This window comes from Ranitomeya variabilis, chromosome 4 (genome assembly GCF_051348905.1).
Source record: "Ranitomeya variabilis isolate aRanVar5 chromosome 4, aRanVar5.hap1, whole genome shotgun sequence".
Taxonomy (NCBI): Eukaryota; Metazoa; Chordata; class Amphibia; order Anura; family Dendrobatidae; genus Ranitomeya; species Ranitomeya variabilis.
Window position 1 is genome coordinate 216,146,381 of NC_135235.1, and position 17,419 is coordinate 216,163,799.

Consider the following 17,419-nt stretch of genomic DNA (forward strand, 5'->3'; position numbering starts at 1 on the left):
TATGTATAACTCCGCCCACACCACTGATTGGACACTTTCTGTGTACACTGACAAAGGGCTGCCAATCAGTATTGGAGGCGTGGTTGGACTAGGAGGCATGAGATGCCTAGTCCAGTAGTGATAATCTTCTGTTGATAAAACACTGATTGTATTGAAACAGCAAAACAGAGTCTAGTAAGTGGCACATCACTGTAATCGGGGTCTCTGTGCCTATATCATGCTGCTTTTAGCTGGTTAAATTTTTAAAAGATAATCTGACATCCCTTTGCTTTTGAGTCCTTACGACTGTTTTCTATCTTCAGCTCAGTCCACTGCTGCCTTCCAGTCCCGCTATTCCGACATCTTTCCGACTAAGGTTTGTCTTCAACTAAAGATTCGGGAGGTGAGGCAGAAGATCATGCAAGCCGCAACACCAACAGAACACCCCCCGTTCCCCGACCATTCTTCTCCGAGCACCTCCGAGACCGGATCTTCTGAAATGCAGCCCCTGGCGCAGGATCACGCACTGCGGCCTGCCGAGCTTCCTGATTCTACTTGGGAGGGAGGACAAGAACCGCCCGATCCTTCAAGCAGCAGATGATTGCTCAAGGGTGCTGGAGAGTCCTTGTGTATGACCTCCTTACAAACTGAGGGCATGGGGTGGGGGATCAGGGTCACCGGAGGTGACCCTTGCACCAGACTTTGCCCCCTCATTCACAGACAATCAATGGGGGGGGGGGGGTGATCATCAATGGCACTTCAAGATCTCTTCTATGGACTCCTAGTTGGGGGCATCAAGAGGGCGGTGGGTAACCTTGGCCTTGTCCCACACGATCAGTGGGTAGCAGATGAGCAGGGTTGCGACAGCGGGCGCGTAGTGATGTAGCAGAGTGATGTTGCGTCATCATTAGCGTGTATGTCCCTGTAGCAGCAGGTCAATCCGATCGGAAAGCACGATAGTCGGATGCGACCAAATCATGGTCGGACGTGACTACATCATGGTCAGATACGTGACTCCCCGTCTTACGCCTATGGACACAAGTGCCGTCATGGGAGGGGGTTTAAGAAAAAAAAAATGCTATTTTCTTATGACACTTTAGTGAGAAGCAGCTGCACTATGGGGAGCTGTATAAATATATTATATATAATTATATATAGACCTTTTTATGCAAAGACGAACGATGATGTGAAAAAAAAAAACGGAAATTCCTTCTGATCAGATCTGGAGCGAATGTCAATCGTCGGACGCAGCGTAAATATATATGCACACGCTCCTATAGATACATATATATACACTATGTGTATGTCTGTATTGTACACGTGTGTGGATATATCCGACTGCACATTTAACATTTCATATGATGCCGATTTTATTTTTTTCTTCTAAATTTTACTCCTAATCTGCAAAAACAAAAGTTTTGGCAAACTTTAGATGTATGGAAGGAAACTTTTTTTTGTGTGTGTGCAGTCTGTACTAAGGGTGGTAAACAGATTATTTTTCTTAGTCTGATGTGTGTGTATATGTGTATATGTATATGTATATATATATATATATATATATATATATATATAGTATACGCCATCGGTATACCAGGATGCACATGTACGCCGAGTGGCCGTATAGTCTCCTCGCACACTTCTGCTATAGTCATAGAGGAACGGTCTGGGCTGTGGGGGGGGGGGAATGTAGGGTCTGCGTGTATACAGCAAAGTGCCCGATTTGGGATATTATATGTATATTTGACATATACAGCTGGTGGGGCAATGGTGCCATTTTGGAAAGAAGTAGGGGAGGGCATTTTATTAGAATTACAAGAAGGAAAAAATCAAGTTTGGGTGGGATCGTCCCCTTCTGATCATGTGATGTATTCTGAATTTAGGGGGGGGGGGTATATTGCCTGCCAAAAACATTGCTATGAGTTTTTAATGCTATATTTGTATAAGTGACCCCCCTACCGAAACAAACATGGACTCTGACTCAGCCCTCCCACTAGCCCTGGTCTGCATTCGGTAGCAAATAAATGGTGCATCCCCATCGAGGGTTAATTGCATCACAGCATCTACGCACGTTAATGAACTGCTTCCACGTAGCGCTGCCCCCCCCCCCCCCCAGGAAGACCACCGATCAGACGACATCTTGCGCTTCTATTTTTTTTTTCTTTCCCGGGTGTGTTCAGCGAGAGAGGAGAGAGAACAGACATGTTGATCATGTGCAATATTTCTTACTGTAATAAAATAAAATAAATAAAAAAAAAGTGACTTCTAATTCACTCTAGGTGTATTTTTTGTAAAAAATTGGGGATTCTGGTCTCTTCGCTCCACGCTTAATTTTCATCCCTTTTTCAATGGTTCCGTTTTTCTTTTTTAGATTTTTTTCGCCAATGGAGCGCCACGTGTGGCCTCTGGTTGTGACTGGTATTGCAGTTCTGCTTGATGTGTAAATAAAAAATAAAAATGTATTCCTTGTCTCTTACCCATAAGATAGGGGGCATCAGTTCTGAAAAATCCCATCAAAATGAAGTAAGGTTAATTGTAATTCTATCAGCCTGCAATACCAATCACAACCCCTAGGCAGAAGTGGCGCTGTAACCAACACTAGGGAAAAATACACACGTTCATCTTAGTGATGGGATACTGGTAGGGAATGTCATCAGTGTGGATCCTTTAAAAGTGAGACCCCTTTAAAGTTTGTGAATGGAGCTGGTTGCGGTTTCCCCGCACATCAGGCACCCCCTTTATCAGAGTGAGGCTATATCCTACTTTCAGCCCTTTATGTCTCCTCACTGTACAGCAGTGGTTGTAACTCTGGAAACCTTTAAGGGGGTATCCGGCGGCACCATTTAATTCCCAATCGGAAGCGAGTGCTGCCGATGATGTTCCCATAGTGGCGGCTCTGGACAACCCCTAAGATGCAGTCTTAAAAAGTTAACGGCTTATGTAATATCTGGGGGTCTGATTGCACTTTCTCTCCCCCCTGAATCAAATCAAAGAAGCATTCCCCTCTCCTATCCCAGCATGTAGGTGTAATAATGATAATAGTAACCAATATCTCCAATTAGTAATGTAGTATAGTTCTTCTGATAAGCTAGGTCACAGCTTATCCATGGTTACGACTACTAGCTCACTAGGATTGGTTGTAACCATGGATACCAATGCCCTGCACATGGGTTAAGTGACATAGAAATGTAGGATAGTTCTTCTTCTGATTAGCTAATTTACCTACTCCATAATGGGATAGGAGTTTGGAGATGCTAAAGAAAAAAAAAAAAAAAAGCAGTATTCACAGACTGATCGATGTCACAACAGATTTATTACCCGGGTTGGAGAATCTTCACTTCTTAGGGTTGTGAACTGTACGGTTTATTATATTGAGCGGATGGGGAGAGGGGGTCACAAATCTGAGCTAAGTATACAAAAAAAGGTAATACTGTACAAAAGGTATAAAAACAAAAAAAAGGAAATACAATAGCGGGGGGGGGGGGGGCACGGGGTGGTCCGTCTGTCCTCTGCACAGGCAGTTACATAAAGGGGAGGCCAGGGGTAAATGCAGGAGAAGCTACCAATATCCCTTTAACTAGATCTTTGGAAGAGTGTTCCTCGGCGGGGGAGCCCTTCAGAGAATCTATAACCCCCCAAAAAACCTTGGAGTTGGTCGATCACACGGGGTCGGCCTTAACTCTGCTGTTCGGCGGTTCCTCTGCCCTCCAGCAGTTGGAGTAGTGTTTGGTGCAGCGTCTGGCACACGCGGGAGTATCCCAGCCTGCTGAGATGCAGGTAGTCGTACATGTCGTGGTGGCTGATGGTGCCGTCTGAATGCACAAACCCGGGGTCCACGTCCAGAAGTTTTGCGTTGGGCGTAGACTGCAGGGCGTCCGCTAACAGCTCGTTCACCCGCCTGTTCCTCTCCCGCAGGGGGTTGGGGTTCTTCCCTCGTGGCAACAAACCCTGTAAAATGGAATCAAAATGCTAAAAAAGGAGGAAATGGGGAGGGAAGGACTCTGGTCATGTCACGGGGGCGTCACTCACCAGCACGAGGACCTTGGCCTGTGGTTGCCTCTGCTCCATGCACTGCACAATGGCCTCAATCCCCCCTGCGATCTGCTCGGCCGTGTGCCCCATGTTATATGTGCCCACCCAAAGCACGATGATCTGGTGGGGAAGTAACAGCTCCAGTTAGTGATCAGACTCACCGGGACCAGGAGTTCACAATCAATGTCACGTTACAGTCATGTGTTGACATAATAAACGTGGAGCGGCCTGCTCTCCGGACAAAAATGAGGGCAGCAAAAGGAAGGCACGGCCACTGGGATACATGGGTTTTCCAATTCTGTAAGAGAAAGCCTGTGAGTCCTGCTTCCCCCACCCACTCATAGAAAGCCTGTGAGTCCTGCTTCCTCCACCCACTCATACAAACCCTGTGAGTCCTGCTTCTTCCACCCACTCATATAGAAAGCCTGTGAGTCCCGTTCTGCAACTCACTCAGAGAAGCCAGTGAGTCCTGTTTCCCCCACCCACTCAGAGAAGCCTGTGAGTCCTGTTCTGCCACCCACTCATAGAGAAGCCTGTGAGTCAGGCTTCTCCCTCCCACTCAGAGAAGCCTGAGAGTCCTGTTCTGCCACCCACTCAGAGAAGCCTGTGAGTCCTGTTCTGCCACCCACTCAGAGAAGCCTGTGAGTCCTGTTCTGCCACCCACTCAGAGAAGCCTGTGAGTCCTGTTCTGCCACCCACTCAGAGAAGCCTGTGAGTCCTGGTCTGCCACCCACTCAGAGAAGCCTGCGAGTCCTGTTTCCCCCACCCACTCATATACAAAGCCTGTGAGTCCTGTTTCCCCCACCCACTCAGAGAAGCCTGTGAGTCCTGTTCTGCCACCCACTCAGAGAAGCCTGTGAGTCCTGTTCTGCCACCCACTCAGAGAAGCCTGTGAGTCCTGTTCTGCCACCCACTCAGAGAAGCCTGTGAGTCCTGGTCTGCCACCCACTCATAGAGAAGCCTGCGAGTCCTGTTTCCCCCACCCACTCATATACAAAGCCTGTGAGTCCTGTTTCCCCCACCCACTCAGAGAAGCCTGTGAGTCCTGTTCTGCCACCCACTCAGAGAAGCCTGTGAGTCCTGTTCTGCCACCCACTCAGAGAAGCCTGTGAGTCCTGTTCTGCCACCCACTCAGAGAAGCCTGTGAGTCCTGTTCTGCCACCCACTCAGAGAAGCCTGTGAGTCCTGGTCTGCCACCCACTCATAGAGAAGCCTGCGAGTCCTGTTTCCCCCACCCACTCATATACAAAGCCTGTGAGTCCTGTTTCCCCCACCCACTCAGAGAAGCCTGTGAGTCCTGTTCTGCCACCCACTCAGAGAAGCCTGTGAGTCCTATTCTGCCACCCACTCAGAGAAGCCTGTGAGTCCTGTTCTGCCACCCACTCAGAGAAGCCTGTGAGTCCTGTTCTGCCACCCACTCAGAGAAGCCTGTGAGTCCTGGTCTGCCACCCACTCATAGAGAAGCCTGTGAGTCAGGCTTCTCCCTTCCACTCAGAGACCTGCTTCCTCCATCTACTCCTATAGAAAGCCTAAGTACTGCTTTTTCCACCCATTCATAGAGAAGCCTGTGAGTCCTGCTTCTTCCACCCACTCAGCGAAAGCTTATGAGTCCCGCTTCTCTCATCCACTCAGAAGCCTGTGAGTCCCGCTTCTCTCACCCAATCAGAGAAGCCCGGCTCCCTCCCACTCACTTAAAGTGTTCATGGGTTAATATCTACTTTTTCTGCAGATCAAAAGGTCAGTATTACAAAAAAAAAAAAAATGGTTATTATATTGTTTCGGATGGTGAAGAGAAAAAATATGGGTGTATGTCTGGAAAGCGTACCCACAATTTAGTTTAGTTTTTTTTTTTTGCTGAGAATTCTTTATAGGGGCCAGACCTCTAAATCCTCTGCTTACTGCTACACATCCTGCATCCACCACTAGAGGGAGCTCACTGCAAGGATTCATGTGCTGCCTAATGGAAGCAGCAATAATTATACAATTTTCTCCCCCTTGTGGCAGAAGGACGGAATATACTTTACAGGACACGTGATACATGTAAGGATCCCTGGTGACCCCACCAACACTGAAACGTTAGGTGGGGCTCCGCAAAAGTGTGAGAAAAGGGAAAACTCCTATTCCATTATAATCTATAAGGATGGAAATTATTGATTATGCTGGTCATTGTGGACCTTTATCAACGTGACAATTCGTAATATGAACGTTCGGTGATTTACCTTTGGTTTGATGTGTTCCAGTTCCCCATTTTCCAGTCTCCATAGGACGTGTTGGGTGCCGTCACCGAGTCCCCCGAAGTTCAGGGCGTGTAGCGGAGAGAAGAGCTCCCTCCAGATCTGAGAACGAAGAAGACACATAACAAAAAGCAGTTTTAAAGTATATTTTTGGCAAATCACAGCTGTCGTCAACCCCAAGCACCATTACCCCGATTGCCACCACAATGGAGAAGAGCGAAGGCAAGTGCCAGAATTGGCGCATCTCATGTGATTCGCCAATTTTAGGGAGGCTACAGGCTGGTATTTTTAGGCTGGGAAGGGGCCAATAACCCGGAACCTTTCCAACATGATAATATCAGCTCACAGCTGTCTGCTTTACCTTGGCTGGGGGTGGGAGACCACAAATCTTTTTTTTTTTTTCATTTATTAGGATAAACAACCTTTAGTGCCATATGAAAGGCACTAAAGGGTGCAAGAAGTGATGTCACACACATGACCAGACCCCGCCAACATTTACTGCAGTTGTAATGTGAGCTAGTTGTACACTAGGTTTTTATGGCAAAGCCTCTGGATAGTTGATAACCCCTATAACGTAGCCCTAGAATAAACCAAGGGCGGGCAACCGTCGGCCCCCGGGGCCAATGACCTTTTCTCTATGGTCCTCGGGCAGATTCCAGGGGACCACAGTGCTCAGGATGGCAGTCGCGTTTTTCCAGCCTCCGGCCCTTTACTCCCTTCTTGTACTGTGAGCATTCACTACTGAACACTGCAGTATCTGAACATATTGTGATGCGCTCCCATCCCACCGATGAGGACAGCAGCAACCCCCATCTCCTGTGATATACCTGCTCCTGCCCCCAGCATCTCCTGTGATCTATATACTCCAGTCCCAATTTCTCCTGCTGTATATACTCCAACCCAAGTGTTTCCTATGTGATGTATATACAGCAGTCAGCACATTTCCTATGTGATGTATATACAGCAGTCTCAAGCGCCTTCTATGTAATATATATACGCTCCAGCATCTCCTATGTGATGTGTATAAAAGGAGACCCAGTCTCCTATGTGATGTCTATACAGCAGTCCCAGAGTTTCCTATGTGATGTATACACAGCAGTCCCAGAATCTCCTATGTGATTTATATGCTCCAGCCCCAGCGTCTTCTATGTGATGTATATGCTCCAGCGTCTCCTAAGTACTGTATATATAGCAGTCTCAGTGTCTCCTATGTGATGGATATTCAGCAGTCTCAACATCTCATGGGGGCCTGCTGCATTCTGCTAGTGCATTTATCATCTGACAGGTTTTGGTAAGGCTGTTACTTTATGGTATGTTTTTCTTAAATTTTCTATGTTAGGTGTATATACCCCAACCTCAGCGTCTCCGGTGATGGATGTGCTCCAGCATCTCCCTAAGTGCTGTATATACAGCAGTCTCAGCATCTCCTATGTGATGTATATGTAGCAGTCTCAGCACCTCCTATGTGATGTATATTTTCCAGCCTCAGTGTCTCCTATGTGATGTATGTACTACAGACGTCCTACCACTTGCGTTCTATAAATATAACGTGAGCAGAGATTAATTTCCCCCCGAGAGGAGACCTGCAGCGTATTCTACAGCTCTGTTCATAACTTACTGCTGTGAGTTCTTTACAAAACTTATCACAAAGAGTCGCCTGCGCTCCAGACCAGCACTAATCTGAAAAAGCAGTTACGAGAAGCAACATCACAAGGGCGCCAAAAAGAAGCCGCTCCAGCCATCACATTAGAGGCGAATTAAAGGTTTTACCAAATAATAATTGTTTGTGGCCCCCGAATAATAGTTTAAATATCCAAATGGCCCATGGCAGAAATTTTGTTTTCCCCACCCCTTGAGTAAAGTGTAACCCCCCCGGCTGGAGCCGCTGGTGTCGTTCCTCAGCTCTCACCTCCAACTGGTGCAGAAGTTGCAGATTGGAGTCTCCGATGAAGACGACCTCCGGCTCCTTGTCTTTGCTGCTGGCCACAAAGTGATTGTGCTGAAAGACAAACAAAAGAACAAGGGAGGATGAACCGATAAGACATTTTTTCCCTCAGCAGAAAATATCTGTTTCTTTAAAATCCACAATTCTTTCTGCGGATTTTAAGCACATGGATTTTATATGCATGGATTTTATGCGCACAGTAAAATCAGCAATAAATCAAATAGTTTTCTCCCATCACATTCTAATCAGACTTTTTATGCAGCTTCTCCTGCTGTAGGGACTACAACTCCCAGCTTTGCAGTATGCGGCAGAGTCCTGGGTGAAAAAAGGGGTCTGTTCTTGCAGAATTGCAGGTTATGGTGGCCAAAGTCACTAATCCGTGGCCCGGAGAACTGTCTCCTGCCTCCCGGTATTCAGGAGTTGTAGTTTTGCAACAGCTGTTGGGTGTAGTAGTAAAGGATTGGTACTGACCACAGACATCCAGCGCCCATCCCCCTGCACGTCTGTCACAGGGGTGGGGACCGCCGCGGGGTTCTTGTCGCTGTCACACATTGTGTCCTGGAGGAAAAAAAAAAAAAGAAAGAGTAATGGAAGAATGATGTCCACGTTGGGAGTTGTAGTTTTAGTTCACAATGATGCGAAAGTCCCAATATTCCGTGCCAGACAGACGCGGTGACGTCAACAGGCACCGCCGATGGCCGATTGTACGTCCCGGGAGCCCGGCAGCGGACAGGGAGTATTACATGATGCAAATCGCCGACCACGCGATACAAAAGGGGGTCGAGTTTCCCTTCGAGGGGCTCCCCTTTAAGAAAATCTAAACAATTACAATTAACCCTTTCCGACCGCCAGCAGCGTCCTGAGCTCTGACAAAGGACATTTATCCCCACTCCCCCCAAAAAAATTCTAAAAATGAAAGCGCAAAAAAGAAAAATGGCGACGGAAGGGGTTAAACTGAAGCAAAGGGGAAAGCAGAGTCGTTGCCCATAGCAACCAAGCCGCAAAGTGAAAGTTGGGCTCTGATTGGTTGCTATGGGCAGCTGCATCACTCTGCCTTGGCGCGCACACGTAGCAAGTTAGGTGCACATTCCCCTCATGCAGTGACCCGGCGGTCCCACGTATGGCGGCAGTGTGTGACTCCTGTGCGCCTCACCTGCTCTTCCCTTCTTCCACTGTCTCCAGCAGGATTCCTCCCTCCTGGGCCGCACCACCCTGCGAATACAGCAGGGGAGCCCCCTCTGACAAATCCTACTTCCCACAACTACCAAGTCGGCAACTAACAATTCTTCCCCCCCTTCTGTAATGTGCTGAATGGATTTGTCCAGGAAGTAGCTCTATCAATGCGGAAATGAAAACTTTGCACTCCCCTATAAATTGCAATGGAACAGCCCAGTCTTTACATTCAGATTGAACCATGATTGCCTTTGGAGGGGCGATCATTCCCCCCCCCCTATTTTATAATGTTATGAGCCAATCTCGCCATTATAGAGATGCAATCTGGGCGATACCATGTGGCACAAGCCGGGGGATTAGAATGGATAGACAGTTTCGGTGACGTCGTAGAGCGTTAGAGCGAGGGTCTTGCTTCCCTGCGCCGCCATATTGTTTCTGGAGACCGTTATGTAAGCCATGGGTATAATAATGTGTGACATGATATTGGTATTACAGCCCTGTGTAATAGTGGACGGTATAGTATATAGTATCATGACTGTGAGGCTCTTTAAAATGTAACTGTAACTTTTATATATTTTCATGATTTTTAGTCACAGATGATGAAGTTGTGTTACATATCAATGTGACGTTTGCGCTGTAGATGGGGCCCCTGCTCCTGGAGGCCTCATGTACGGCGGCGGTGCGTAGGGTGACGACATGAATATTGGGGGTCTGACACAGGAGGGCCCCACCAATCACATAGAGGGCCCTGACACCTTAGATCTCTGGGCCCAGCATATGGGGGTCTCCCAGGATCTCATATGTAACCTGCAGCACTAGGCCTCAGCTATTCGGGGGTCTTTAATGCTACTGGTCTCGTATTGGAGAACCTTTCGGACCCTCCTAGGCTGTAGGTGACCCCTGCACCCAGTCTAGTTGGGTGGGAGCTATACCACCCCTCCCCCCCACACATGCACCCTCATCCGTGCACGTGTTCCTAAGGGACCGGAGTCACAATGATGATGCATCCCTCTTGAGAGCAAACGGATCGGACGTGTTGACATCCAACAGCCCCATCCTTCTTACCTGAAACCTACCATCGATGGGTGTCGATCCACATCAGATGCAACAATCAGCACGTTCTAACAACAATCACAAACGTTAATGGCCTGCTGACCACCAGGATCTACCTTAGATCCTAAACAGCCACATTTTGTAGTATTAATACTCTTTATCTTAAAGGAGTTTTACAGTTTCAGAGGAAACCCCCTGAAAGGCTTCTGTTGCTTTACTCACCCTCCCCAGGTCCAGAGTAAGTCTGCACTAGTGAACGAGCATGCTCGGGTAAGGTGTTATCTGAGCGTGCTTGTGTCCTAATTGAGTATTTTCAGCATGCTCGCGTCTCCATGTTTGACAGCTGCAACACGTGCAAGGATTACTGAACAATCAAACAATGCCTGCATGTACTGTGGCTGCCTAACAGTCAGGAGACTTGCAGCCATGGGGACTCAGCATGCCGAAAATACTCTTAGGACACCAGCATGCTCAGATAACACCCGAGCACGCCTGCTTATCGCTAGTCTGCACCGCTGCTCCTGGTGTCTATTATTTTCTGCAGAGCTGACGTCACCTTGACAGCGCTGCAGTCAATCAGTGAGCTCAGTTATTGGCTGTTGACGTGACGCCAGCGCACTACAGGCAATATGATACATCAGGGGCAATGGCGGTGACTTAGCGCTGGACCAGGGGAGGGTGAGTGAAGAAAATTTGTGAGAAAAAGGTTTTTATCACAACTGAAAAAACCCTAAAGACTGAGTTTCAACAGGTGAGCGTGCGTAATAAAGTGTCCATGCGTGCACACTAGAGAGTTTTCAGTTCAGGAAGGGGTATAAAGTGAAGTTTCCTAGGCAATTGTCAATCTTAATCCTGTTTCCATCGTAGGTGATGATGTTTCGAGACCACCACAGTCCCAGCGATCCAAAGCTTCCCCCGAGCCTGGGACCAATTTCCAGTTCAGTCTTTTACTCCAATGCTAACGTGATGAAGATCAACGATTTTAAGACTAATAAACCCCTAAAAGTCAAGAGACGGAAAACTAAGAAAGAGCTGAACAATGCAAAATTCAATTTGCATACTGAAATCTTCAAGAAGAAGACGTTCCCTCGAGGAGTCCAGCAAAAAAACAACATGGTCGCGAAGATGGTCTCTCAATCTGGAATGAAAGGCGCGTGTAACTCTAGGCAAGTGTTCATTACGGAAAACCGCCTGACCCATCACCAAGGGATCTTCAATCATGAGATCAAATCTATTGACATTGGGAGAATTGTAAACCGGACAACCAAAGAGGATCTATCAAAGACTGGCACTGACCACCCCAGAGGAAGGACACCTCAAAGCCAGGGGCAACTCTGTTTAGGCCTTATTCCAACACCAGAATTAAAAAATCAAGATGTGCATTCCTCTCAAAAAGAGTATTCAACTAAAATACCAGCCCGTATATCTGAGCCTGCACAGTGCAGCCAAGAAGATAATGAGCGTGCCTTGTACAACCAGCAAGACCGTGAACGTGCCTCGTACAACCAGCAAGTCCGTGAGCGTGCCTCATGCAACCAGCCAGACCATGAGCGTGCCTTGTGCAACCAGTCAGACCATGAGCGTGCCTTGTGCAACCAGCCAGACCATGAGCGTGCCTTGTGCAACCAGCAAGACCATGAGTGTGCCTCGTGTAACCAGCCAGACAATGAGCGTGCCTCGTGCAACCAGCCAGACAATGAGCGTGCCTCGTGCAACCAGCAAGACCATGAGCGTGCTTCGTGCAACCAGCAAGACCATGAGCGTGCTTCTTGCAAACAGCATGACCATGAGCGTGCCTCGCGAATCCAGCAAGACCATGAGCATGCCTCGCGAATCCAGCAAGACCATGAGCGTGCCTCGCGAATCCAGCAAGACCATGAGCGTGCCTCGCGAATCCAGCAAGACCATGAGCGTGCCTCGCGACTCGCATCGCGAGTCCAGCAAGACCATGAGCGTGCCTCGCGAGTCCAGCATGACCATGAGCGTGCCTCGCGAATCCAGCAAGACCATGAGCGTGCCTCGCGAATCCAGCAAGACCATGAGCGTGCCTCGCGACTCGCCTCGCGAGTCCAGCAAGACCATGAGCGTGCCTCGCGAATCCAGCAAGACCATGAGCGTGCCTCGCAAATCCAGCAAGACCATGAGCGTGCCTCGCAAATCCAGCAAGACCATGAGCGTGCCTCGCGAGTCCATCAAGACCATGAGCGTGCCTCGCGAATCCAGCAAGACCATGAGCGTGCCTCGCAAATCCAGCAAGACCATGAGCGTGCATCATACAACCAGCAAGACCATGAGCGTGCCTCTTGTAACAAGCATGACCATGAGCGTGCCTCGCGAATCCAGCAAGACCATGAGCGTGCCTGGTTCAAACAGCAAGACCATGATCATTTCTCGGGCATCCAGCAAGACGTCAAGTCTACCTGGTACAACCAGCAAAACCAAAATCCTGCCTTTTGCAACCCGTTAGACAAGGAAATACAAAAGTGCCAGTCGTACCCTCAAGATGAGAACCAAGCTGACAGAGGTTGTGAAACCACAATGTCTCCTTTCAGAAATCAATCAACACCCGTTTTGGAGGCAGCCAAGGACATCGTGAACATGCTGAATAAACACTCATTTTTTCCCGGCCACAACCTGATACGTGAGACCCGACAAGCTATACTCGAGAAGGTGAGACGCCTACGTGATACGAAGCCTCCTCCACCTGCGGTGCCTGTACAAAGAAGTCCTGCGCACAACCAGACAGGTAAGGTCAGTGTGTAGTACTGAAGAGTTGTGTCCTAGCTATAGAAAGCAGCTTCATCATTTCTATATGGAGCAAAGACCACTCCATACAGCTTGGGTGTAAGCAGTATTATACAGCCAGCACCTAAGAGAAACTGCTGCTCCAATCTCAACAGTTTAGCCCCTTAGATGCTACTGTTAGTCATGATAGTAGCATTTAAGAGGGGCCTCTTCTAACTCCTATCGGCCCCCCTTGAAGGCATTACCATCGCATCCACGAGACTGCTTACCGCCTCTGTCTGCCACGCTAAAACTGAAAAAAAAATCAAAATGGTAGAATTGCTGTTTGTTTGTTTTTTCGGTTACTTCACACCCCTTTCATCCCCCCTGAAAAAAAAAAAAGTGGAAATAAAAGAGAACAAGAAGTTGTACGGACCCCAAAATTGTGTTAAAAACAACTATATCTCATGCAAAAAGGAAAGAACGGAACATTTTTTTTCATTTTATGCAATTTGTAAGCAAAAAAAATAAACCTATATCTATAAATTTGGTATAACTATAACTTTTCTGACCCGTAAAAAAAAAAGTTCTTTACCGCATCGTAAACACAAGAACCAAACAATGGCAGAATTGCTGTTTTTTTTTTTTTTTTTTTAAATACTCAATTCCACCCCAGTTTGGAATTTCTTCCCGACTTTTTTCAGTTTGTCAAATAGTAAAATAGATGAGGTCATTGTCAACGCGAAAGCAAAAAAAAAAAAATGATGGAAAAATAAACAAAAATGAGGAAAAAAACAGAATTGCAAAACAACGATCTTGGACTAAATGAGACCGAAGTTTACACTAAAAACTGCACTAAGCAGACTGGGACCTGATGTTACTTTGGACTGATCGTGAAAAGATTCAACTTGGGGGGGGGGGGGGAGAGAATTGTACGTGAAAGAGATGAAGTTTTATAGAACTTACCAACAAGGTATCGAGAAGCACGAAGACCCCAGAGGAGGACCAGATGAAGTGAAGAAACGCTGTCTGATCTAGGGGTCCCGGGATATCCTCCTATCATTCCCCATCTGTCCTTGTGCCTTCATCCTCATGGTGCCCTACAAGCTCCCAGCTGGGTGTCATCTGCTGCGGGGCGAGAAGTAGGTCGCTTTGATTGCACAGCTACTTAACGATCCGAATGCAGAGACCGGCAGTGTGCGAGCAGCTATTTCTGAGCAATTGTGAGCAATTTCTCCAGCAATTTACCTAAAATATCGCTATAATTGGGGCAGCTGCAACCTCCTCCTGGAAATCCCGCCAGGTCGCTAGAACACGGAGTTCCGGAACACCAACGACAATATCCTCCACATTAATATTTGATTATTTTTTTTTTAATCCAGGCCTGGGCCGAGAAAACCACCAGGGTGAAAAATCTGACATTTTTAACCCCTCCCATTGGTCGGTATTACTTTATTTTTTATGGCGCACTTGCCCCATAAATGGCTCTGAGTTTAGTTTTTTTTTAACATACATTTTTTTTCCCCATAGGAAAAAAAAATGATATCTAAAGAATGGCACCCTTGCTTTTGGGGAAGAAAAACATCTGGACCCATAAACACACTTATTTATTTTTTTGCAGTGCATATATTTTCCAATTTTGCAGTGAAAAATGGCATATGAATAGGCGAAAAAAATCTGGAATATTAAAAAAAAAAAACACTAAAATAAATATATTTAGATAGTGATGTTATCCTATTGACTGAGTGCCAATATCGAGTTTTACTGCAAAAGTTGCCTAAAATAGGCTACCAAAAACATGCTAAAAATGTTTTCTTAAGGAGGGATGCAGTAGAAGGAGATATTGCTGAAAGGGGGTGAAAGAAATCCCATCTGAAAACGTTTTATTGTTTATTAGAGGTGCAAGAAAGTTCACCATGCTACACGACTTAACTTTTCTCACTACAGTGACTCCTAGTGGTTACAAAGGGGATCACACTCTTCGCGCTTGAAGAACATCAATGAAGGTCATTCCAGGATTGTTGGATTCTCTGATTTATGGTCTTATGTTCTGCAGTTAATTTACTGAAGTGACTTTACAGAGCGGATGAAATGTTATCCCTTCATGAACAGATCCTTAAAATGACTTCTTAGGTGCGGCTCCATAATCTGCATGAGACATACTGCTCACCAGGTGGCGCTGTTTGTAATGAAACCTCGCATGCTGTAGCCTTGCTGCATCCCCCAACCTTTACTTTATGTTTCTCAGAACTTTACATTTAAAGGGAATCTTTCATTAAAAGCGAAACCGCCTGATGCCTGTTCCCCATCCATAGATTTTCACATCTTAGACCTCATTCTGTAATGATGAACTCCTAAGAAGTCAGTGACAAGGTGTCGGACGGTCATGTGACGGCGCACTGTCTGTCTCAATTCATTTGTGACTTTAATGGCCCTAAAAATGTTCTATTTTTTAGGAGGGCTATCAAAATAATTTTGTGGTATTTTTAATTTCTTTCTAGGATATCTTTTTTTTTATTTGGGGTAAAATACATTTAACGGTCTAATTTTTTAAATTCTTTAAATATGTAAAATGACACTAAAATAGAGGGATTAGAATAGGGTCTCTATTATTTTGGCCATTTAGATATTCGATATGCATAGTCTCGGGTGCGATAAAGGAAGAAGAAGAATCAACTCTTCGAAATGTGATGCTGGAGAAGGATGTTATTGATACCATGGATGGCAAGGAGGACTAACTAATCAATTTTGGAACAAATCAAGCCAGAAAGGTCACTGGAAGCAAGAATCACTGAGCTACGACTTGTCTACTTTGGACACATCATACGAAGAGAGCGATCACTGGAGAAGGACATCTGTTATGGTCCCAATGGCAGGGGACCTCAGAGATTACCGCAAAGTCTGCAAAACATAAATACTCGCTCTTAGGGAAGTGGTAACTAGGCTGACCATATACCTGATCCTAGCGCAAACACTAACAGCAGCCGGGGAACGTGCCTACGTTGATCCTAGACGTCTCGCGCCAGCCGGAGAACTAACAAACCCTATCAGGGAAAATAAGACCTCTCTTGCCTCCAAAGAAAATACCCCAAAGTAATAGAAGCCCCCAACAAATAATAACGGTGAGGTAAGAAGAAAAGACAAACGTAAGAATGAACTAGATTTAGCAAAGAGAGGCCCACTGACTAATAGCAGAATATAGTAAGAAGACTTATATGGTCAGCAAAAAACCCTGCAAAATATCCACGCTGAATATCCAAGAACCCCCAAACCGACTGACGGTGTGGGGGGAGAATATCAGCCCCCTAGAGCATCCAGCGATATCAGGAATCACATTTTGTACAAGCTGGACAAAAAATAAGAACAATGCAAATGATCAAAAGTACGAAAGCAGGACTTAGCTTATCTTGCAAAGAACCAGGACCTGAAGACAGGAGCAAACAGAAGTGAACTGATTACAACGATGCCAGGCACTGGACTGAGAATCCAGGAAGTTTAAATAGGAACACCCATGGTCTAACGAAGCAGGTGAGTACCAACCTGGTAAAAGACAATCCAAGTGCCAAATCACTAGTGACCACAAGAGGGAGCCAAAAGGTATAGTTCACAACAGACATCATGGTCGGAAGAATAGAAGGAACAAGGTAAAGAGGAAAACCAGGAACCCGATGGGTTCATACCATCAAGATAACGGCGGCGAAGATTCTGGTGGACCTATCTTGGCTTGCACAAGATCAATCTTCCTACAGAGCGTTCATTCGTCAAGTCGCCATGGCTCAAAATCGAGCTGAAGACTGTTAAAAAAAATAAGTCTCGTGTGAACAGGGACAAGTTTATGTTGTTGTTGGAAATATATATATTTTTTCCTTCGGTAACGTTGTTAAATTAGATGTTCCTCATTAGGTCATAAAAAACCTCTTGGGATCATTCATCACTTAAAGGAGGGTTACTCTCAAGTCTTAAGGAGCTCACCGCTCCTTTGCCTCCCGCATTCCTGCTTTCCCGAGGGGGTTATGTGTTGGAGAAGGACATCATGGTTGGAAGAATAGAAGGAACAAGGTGAAGAGAAAGACCAGCAACCCGATGGGTTGATACTATCAAGATAACGACGGAGAAGACCCTGATGGACCTATCTAGGCTTGCACAAGGTCGATATTCCTAGAGAGCGTTCATCTATCAAGTTGCCGTGGCTCAAGATCGAGCTGAAGACCGTTAAAAAAAAAAAAAAGTCTCTGCTGAACAGGGACAAGTTTATGTTGTCGCGGGAAATATGTTTTTTTTT

General features: G+C 46.4%; 3 protein-coding genes across 12 annotated transcripts in view; 2 read left to right on the forward strand and 1 right to left on the reverse strand.

Annotated features, from left to right (window-relative positions):
• The window catches only part of CIC (capicua transcriptional repressor), a 61,798-nt gene extending 59,564 nt beyond the window's left edge, over positions 1-2,234 (forward strand). For all 6 annotated transcript variants that reach the window (XM_077259945.1, XM_077259946.1, XM_077259941.1 and 3 more), the window contains exon 22: positions 303-2,234. In XM_077259945.1, the coding sequence (XP_077116060.1) occupies positions 303-580 (278 nt within the window). In that variant the 3' untranslated portion in view covers positions 581-2,234. The remainder of the gene's footprint in view (positions 1-302) is intronic.
• A 1,036-nt stretch (positions 2,235-3,270) lies between these two features.
• PAFAH1B3 (platelet activating factor acetylhydrolase 1b catalytic subunit 3) lies at positions 3,271-9,483 on the reverse strand. Its single transcript, XM_077259952.1, has 6 exons — positions 9,341-9,483; positions 8,659-8,745; positions 8,152-8,241; positions 6,228-6,344; positions 4,006-4,128; positions 3,271-3,924 (listed from the first exon to the last, which is right to left on the reverse strand). Exons 2-6 carry the CDS (start codon positions 8,737-8,739, stop codon positions 3,652-3,654), a joined length of 684 nt encoding a protein of 227 aa, XP_077116067.1. The 5' UTR covers positions 8,740-8,745; positions 9,341-9,483; the 3' UTR covers positions 3,271-3,651.
• A 68-nt stretch (positions 9,484-9,551) lies between these two features.
• LOC143770366 (uncharacterized) overlaps positions 9,552-17,419 on the forward strand; it is a 32,483-nt gene continuing 24,615 nt past the window's right edge. For 2 of the 5 annotated variants that reach the window (XR_013214621.1, XM_077259951.1), the window contains exons 1-2: positions 9,641-9,809; positions 11,281-13,159. Coding sequence is in view for 4 of the 5 variants with exons in the window: in XM_077259951.1 (XP_077116066.1) it covers positions 11,284-13,159 (1,876 nt within the window). In the remaining variant the exon portion in view is untranslated. Of the gene's footprint in view, positions 9,915-11,280; positions 13,160-17,419 lie in introns of all 5 variants that reach the window. The other 3 variants (XM_077259947.1, XM_077259948.1, XM_077259950.1) reach the window with 3 other exon arrangements.